General features: G+C 38.2%; 2 protein-coding genes across 3 annotated transcripts in view; both read left to right on the plus strand.

Annotated features, from left to right (window-relative positions):
• LOC107676846 (CST complex subunit STN1) overlaps positions 1-2,444 on the plus strand; it is a 6,668-nt gene extending 4,224 nt beyond the window's left edge. The window contains 4 exon segments of the mRNA XM_074186966.1: positions 854-1,004; positions 1,515-1,640; positions 1,890-1,962; positions 2,287-2,444. Coding sequence (XP_074043067.1) covers positions 854-1,004; positions 1,515-1,640; positions 1,890-1,962; positions 2,287-2,444 — 508 coding nt within the window.
• A 1,831-nt stretch (positions 2,445-4,275) lies between these two features.
• The window catches only part of LOC107676889 (SH3 and PX domain-containing protein 2A), a 111,832-nt gene continuing 108,466 nt past the window's right edge, over positions 4,276-7,641 (plus strand). For both annotated transcript variants that reach the window (XM_016471623.1, XM_016471624.1), the window contains exon 1: positions 4,276-4,810. In XM_016471623.1, coding sequence (XP_016327109.1) covers positions 4,739-4,810 — 72 coding nt within the window. In that variant the 5' untranslated portion in view covers positions 4,276-4,738. The remainder of the gene's footprint in view (positions 4,811-7,641) is intronic.

Raw genomic sequence — 7,641 nt, forward strand, 5'->3', positions numbered from 1 at the left:
CTACAGAAGGACAAACATCACTGCAACACTCCACCGATCTGGTCTTTATGGCGGTGTGGCCAAACTCAATCCTCTCCTCAGTGAAGACACATGAAAACACACTTGGAATTTGCAAAAAAGCACCTAAAGGACCCTCAGACTGTGAGAAACAAGAGTCTCTGGTCTGATGAACCTCAATTCCAAGCATCATGTTTGAAGGAACCCAGGCACTGCTCATCACCTGAAGAGTACCATCCCAAAAGTAAAGTGTGCTGGTAGCAGCCTCATGCTGAGGCGCTGTTTTTCAGCGGCAGGGACTGAAGGACACATCAGAGTAGAAGAGAAGCTCAGTGCACCAAAATATAGAGATAGCCTTAATGAAAACCCAGTCCAGAGCATTCAGAACCTGAGACTGGGCAGAAGGTTCACCTTCCAACAGGACAATGACCCTAAGCACACAGGCCAAATGATGATGAGAAAAGCTTGTCGCATCATACCAAAGATACTTGGTACTAGGCTGTAAAGGTGCTTCAGCTAAGTACAGAGTTATGCAAATACTTGCAAATACTAAGTACAGAGTTGAATACTTATGCAATGTACTTATTTCAGTTTTTTTTAATTTTTTTATAAATGTACAAAGTTGTGACAGTTCTGTTTTTGCTTTGCCATTATGATGTATGGAGTGTAGATTGATGTGGAAAAAAGTAATTTAAAGCAGTTTAACAGAAGGCTGCAACATAACAAAATGTGAAAAAAATGGGATTTGAATACTTTCGCAAGGCACTGTGTGTATATATATATATATATATATACATTTTAAATATACTTAAAAACTTACAAAAATGCTTTCTGTGCTCTTACATTTTATTTACAGAGCAGGTGGTTCCTCACGTTACCACTATTTGCTGTCTCGGTCCGTTCTCACCCTTAAGGAGTTCTTCTTAGAGAAAGAGGTTGCCAGGTTTCGTCCATACGATGTTGAGTTCCTTTTACATCCGCTGATCCAGAGTTCTTCAGCATAACAGGTGCCGGGCCTGACCTTGACCTCTATTATACTCAGATAGATAGATAGATAGATAGATAGATAGATATGCAGATTTTGCATACGCAAAAGATGAATGCATAAAGCTACCAAAGTAAACTGTCCTTGTTCAATGTCACTACTCTTGGCTGGAGTATAACAGAATATAAGAGCCAGGAATAACTTATGGTGGGCACAGCAGGGAGGATGTGTTGTGCTGTTCGATGGCAGCAGGGAGTGATCGTCTGTAGCACTTTTATGAGATGCTGCTAGTCTGGAAATTCAAGGACAGCAGCATATGGTGATGAGAAGTATACTAATAAGAAGCCTAACGATATCTTCCTTAGTAGTCAAATGAGAACGTGCATGAAATTAGCATTTTATTTAAATGTTCTTTATTTGTTGGAAGATTTTGGGAGGCGGAATTGGTAATTTTGAATGATGCATGACAGAAATGTGATTCATTGTTGAGGTGACTCATCCTTCATAATGTGTTTTTTTTTTTTGTCTAAAGGAGTCAGATCAGCCCGGGACGTCATTTGCCACACAAATTCGAAACCTTCTGAAAGAGACTCTGAGCGTTCTCCAGGATGAGGGACAAATATTCCGGAAAATACAGACACAGGATGAAGTCTACAATGTATGTGCAATGGTTACACACACCTCTTAGCAAGTGTTAATGTTACCTCAGGAGACTCTGAACAAAATTAAAGGGATAATGTCTAATATTTGCTTCCTACACATGCTTTCTACACATTTCAGGATTGTACCACTGGGATTTTAAAATAATATTTAATGTGGTTTAATCACAACAGAAATGTTATATAACATATAATGTCTAAAACTAGTGTGAAATATAATTATATTTTCATTAACTTGGCTGTTTTAGGTAACAGAGCAAGACAAAGATCTTCACACAGAGATCAAGGATGTTTTACGAGAGGATACCAAACGGGAAAAATGTGAGTTTATTTTTTTTTTTTGCATACTAGTTGCACATTATGTTATTAATATTATTACACTTGAATAATATTTGTTTCTGATTGCTCAGACACTGCATTCTCAGGTCAGATTATTTTGTATAATAAACTGTATAACTGATGTTGTTTTCATTTCAAATAATAGTTTCAATTTGAAGCAGTATTAATTTTTGTAAACCTTGATTTATTGTATTTTATTTTATAATTAGTATAATGAGTGAGATAATGTACAGGCAGGCAACATTATTTCAAAACATACCCATACATGAGTAGAGGACCTTCCTCATATGCAGTTTTTTTTGGCAGATGCTGAGAAAGGATGCCATGTCCTGCATATTTTGTCCAGCGTGAGGCAGGGCTACAGCCAAAATCTGAGTCAAGAGATGCTGGAGGTTGCCCTGACATTTTTAGAATGCAATAGTGACATAACAAGCACAACAGAAGCACACTACACTGTTTTGTAGCATCATTTTTTAAATTCCATAAAATATAATCAAAGTGTTAAAAAACAATCATGAAGACAATATTAACAAGTTACAGAATCCTGTTTTATTTAAATCATTAAAGTCAATTTCATACATAATTTATTGTTTTATTGATTTATTTTTTACTATTTTCCCCCCAATGGTTCAGCATAAGAAGAGCATACAGACATACAGTATTTACTTAAGTATTATTCTTAATGCCAGATTATCTCTTTAATAGATTAAACAAACTTTTAATAATTGAGTAATTTGTACTGTTTAACCCAAATGTAATAGCCCTGTTAAAAAGATTTTATAATAATAATAAGAGCTTGATGCAACCAGTTCCCTTTCACTTCCATTATACGGTAAAGAGTGTCCTGGGCCCGTATTCTTAAAGCTTCTAAGAATCCTCTCAGAAAGCTCCTAATTTAGCTTAAAAATTTATTCGTAGGAGTCTTAATTTAAGAGAGATTCGGGACCAATCTGACAGCAACTCTGAGCGAGGAAAAGACAACATTTTTTTAATGAGGAGGCGGGGTATGACAGCCTTTTGAAGACTGATTGGTTGGTTGTCCATGAAGGAAATAAAAGAGCGCTTTTAAGTGTAGGGTCTATTATAAGCCGTCACTTTGAAATTATAGGCATTATGTTTCCTGTTTTACTGTACACACACACACACACACACACACACACACACACACACACACACATTATATATGTATATATATATATATATATTCTTTATTTTTTTATTTACCATGCTGTTAGTGTCGTAGGCTACTTAACGCATTTGATAGGAAATGAACAGCGACACAATAAGGTAGTTGTTTGTGTGATCACTTTGCTTATAGAAGGTTGTGACAGACCCAAATCATCACTGCTGCATAGTTGCATTTTTTCCAGTTGCCAAATATGTTAATGTAGTTAATTTCTGTGTCGGAGATGTTAGCGTGTCTTAATAAGATGATCTTATGTGTAGCGTCTTATTAACTCACTGTCATGCATTGTGTGCAACATATTTCTTCCCCCTCTTCATGTTTTGTCACATTTCTACACTGCTAAAGAAACTCTAAAGCCTCTTAAAAGTCCTCGTCTGTACTCCTAACAATTTTTGACCTTAAGACCTCTTTTAAGGGTTAAGATGCTTTCTGAATTACTTTTTTCTTTACTAGGAACTTTTCTTTCATTTTAAGAGGAAGCACCCACGTTTCTAAGAGTTTTCTTTGAATTTTGTTACTAGGAGCAACTCTTTGCACTAAGATTTGTCATGAATACGGGCCCTGGGGTTTTATAGTGGGTGAGCTAAATGGGTCGTTTGAAACTGTAGTTACACTCAACGGCCTAAGGGGGTCACTGTGAGCTGTCCATGAGCACATCTATCTGTGCGCGTTCAGGTCCCTGTATGCTCAGTGGAAATATGAGTAACAGAAATCACGTCTCACACTGTCTGTGATATTCTTAGATTATAGAATAGATGCGCAGCAGACTTTTATGAATTTGTTTGCATGCGTACATAGACTATGCAAATGACAGTTCATATCTGGTGTGTGACATGGTTTTATTACAATCAAGATACGCTACTGCATTCTTTTCTCACACAATTGGCCTTTACACAAGCTGAACCAAACAAACAATGCCTGGTCTGTAAAATCCAGCCATTGTCTCTTTTACGAAAGAGGACAATGATATCAACACAACACTCGTATTATTATTTTTTTTCTCCCTGTAGAGGCTCTTAAACTGCAACAGAGCCCTTGTCAATAAGCCCAGCCCCATTGCCCAAATATCCCAGTGTGTGCGCGTGCTTCCTGGGAATGGACTTCGCGGTGAATGGCGCCCCGGCCTTTACGACGTGCGCCGCTCACGTTTGAGGAGAACCCCCAGACTTCAGCTTCACTACTGTAGTCCACACAAAGGACGCGCTCGTGCCTTTATGACGCGTCGATCCGGATTCCAGAATGGCACTGTAGAACGCGTCTCGATTCGAATTCAGCTGGGACGCGGCGGTTCGAGAATCCGCGCTGCGTTGTGAGAGAAATGGATACGGGAATGTGCGTTTCCTGCAGACGGATATAAGTTTGCATTGGTTATTACTCGATCTTCATTTCTACATTACGTCAGGGGGGAATAAACGGACTGATTAAACGGACGGACGGGCCGGGGGCAACAATCGTTTGCTTTCATTGAGAAGAGGAACATCGATATTATTCGTGCAAACGTCTTCGTGACTGTCCATTTAATTCTGTAGCTGTCTGGTTACTAGCCGTGCTCCCGAAGCCTCTGTTTTCACAATGCAGTTTAGGACAGTTTTGGATGTAAAAGTGGTGGATGTGGAGAAGAGGAGGAATCCATCCAAACATTACGTGAGTTGGCTACCTATTCACCTTGCGTCCTTCTCGAACCTGATGCTGAGATACAGAAAGACGCATCTGGATCATGATAAAGAAAATTTCTGCAACGTTATGACCAAATAGGGTTTGAGCTGGTTCTGCGTTTTCCTATAAAAGTCTGTTTTTTTTAATCATTAGCCGAGATGAGCCAGAGAGTTGTTTTATTTTTATTGGAGAATAATACACATACTAACCACAGACGTTCGTTTAAGATTAAAAACAACAACAAATAATTAAATAAAGTACCGAAAAGAATTACCTCAGATTAAACACCTGCATATGCCTACTCCGTTATATTCATCTGGCAAATTAATTAGTGGATTTAGATTTCTATGTAAGATTCAAATGAAATAACATGTCTGCAGGTGATGGCAATTGCATAATCGGGACAATAACAATAACATAATCACAATTTGTGAAAACGCTATATTGTTTCTATGAACATGGAGAGATAATCCAAAACTATGTTATAAAGAATATTTGTGCATCTAAATCAGTGGCGTGCGTGTTTTGATCACCTGTCGTCAAAAGTGATTAAACTTTCTGTCACACCCCCTTTTCGAGCAATTTAGGCCACAACTTCAGTGGCAGATTCTGGGTTTAGTGGCCCGAAGAAGTGCCCATATATGGCTGGAGTAGAAGCTTATGTATTTCCTCCAAAAGATGGGCTCAGATTACCTAAAGACTAGTTCAACATAAATTAAATAGAGTGAATTTGGGCCATTTTTGACATATAATGAAAATCTGTCCCATTTCCCCGCAGAGTTCACCCAGTACACAAAGGTCCAAAAGTCCAGAGCATTTTGTATTTTTTTTTCTTATTGAATACAGCTTCTTCATTACTAATTCCATCATTAATATCTAGACAATCTGCTGTCTTGTCAGCTTTTGTATATGACACATTTCCTTAGCTGTTTCCATCTGTTAAATCCTTGTCATAGGCCACTACAAGACGTTCATGCCACGACATGCCATGAATCATGATTGTTTGCCCTGCGGAATGGCTATTGAAACACTTTTATTTCTAACACTTTAGTTCACCTCGAAATGAAAGTTCTCTCATCATTAACTCATCCTCCTGCTGTTCCAGGTGTTTTAGATTTTCTTGTTTTCAGTGGAACACCAAAGGAGATAGTTTGAAGAATGTTCATGCTGCTGTTTTCCATATTACAGAAGCATATGGTGATCAAGCTGATTTAAAAGTACCATAAAAGTTGTCCACAAGACTTGTGTGCATTATTCCAAGTCTGTTTGAAGCCATATTATATACTACTGCAAGCTTGGGCTTACAAACAGACTTTAAGATTGTAGGTTTAATAAAAGTTAAGCTCAATCAACAACATTTGTGGCAGAATGTTGATTGCTACAACAATACAAATTTGATTCTTCTCGTTTTATTTAAAAAAAGGAAAAATAAGAAAGGTAACCTACAATGGAATTAAATTGGGCACATTTTCTATTGCTTGTGTATTATTTGAGCTGTCAAGATGTTCTCTCCATTTTTGTGATTGTTTTAAGGTCGTAGGCGGTATTTTGTCAAGTTGTAAAGTTGCATGCACTCTACTCTTCAAAAGGTGGTAGTTTTTTTTTTTGTTTGAAATATTTTTGAATGAAGTCTCATGCTCACCAAGACTGAATTTATTTGATAAAAATATAGTAAGACAGGAATATTGTGAAATATTATTACAATTTAAAACAACTGATTTCTACTGTAATACGTTTTAAAATGTAATTTATTCCTATGGTGGCAAAGCAAAATGATCAGCATCATTACGCCAGTCTTCAGTGTCACATGATCCTTCAGCAATCATTCTAATATGCTGATTTGCTGCTCAAGAAATATTTCCTATTATTATTATTATCAATGTTGGAAACTGTTGTGCTTAATAATGTTTTTGTGGGAAACTGTGATGCTTTTCTCAGTATACAACATTTATTTGAAGAATAAATATTTTGTAACAATTTAAAGGGGTCATGATGCGATTTCAATTTTTCCTTTCTCTTTGGAGTATTACAAGCTCTTGGTGCATAAAGAAGATCTGTAAAGTTGCATAGACTAAAGTCTCAAATCCAAAGAGATATTCTTTCTAAAAGTTAGCCACTCCTACCTAAAACGGCTCATTCTAACACGCCCCCACATATCTACGTCACGATGTGGGAAGATTTGCATAACGCCGCCCAAATGTTCACACAAAGAAAGAAGGCGTAACTTTTATTCTCGCTGTAGTGTTGTTGTTGCTGCCGCCGCCATGTCGTGAAGGCGCTGTGTGTTTCGTTGTGAAAGGGAAACTACTTTGTTTGGCCTTCCAAAAGAGGACGATATCCACTTCGTCATGCCTGGAGCTGATCCGTGCTGGTTGCTGAGGAAATACTACAACTTCACGCTGTGGATCGCCAGATCGGCTTTCACCGTGGACAAAGTGGAGTCCAGCCCGGAGTCGTCACATGTGGTTGCCGCAAGCCCGCCGGACGCTCCTACGTCGAATCCGCCGGCCACGCCATTCTCAAGCCCACCGCCTCTGCTCACTCTAGGCCGCCGCCGCTCACTCTAGGCCGCCGTGTGTGACGCTGTGTTTCGTTGTGAAAGGTCTTTACTATCACTTTAATATCAATTTAATGCATCTTCGATTTTTTGAACAGCAGTTTACATAGAATTATTATTATTATTTTTTTCATACAGCAGCCATGTTATCATGCTTATTATTTGCATCTTGTGGCCAAACCTTTGAAACAGTGATCCGCTGTAAGTGTCTCTTTAAATTTTTGGGTGAACTGTGCCTTTAAACTACCATCCCCCGCACCTC

This window comes from Sinocyclocheilus anshuiensis, unplaced genomic scaffold, assembly GCF_001515605.1.
Source record: "Sinocyclocheilus anshuiensis isolate Anshui unplaced genomic scaffold, SAMN03320099.WGS_v1.1 scaffold2166, whole genome shotgun sequence".
NCBI lineage: Eukaryota > Metazoa > Chordata > Actinopteri > Cypriniformes > Cyprinidae > Sinocyclocheilus > Sinocyclocheilus anshuiensis.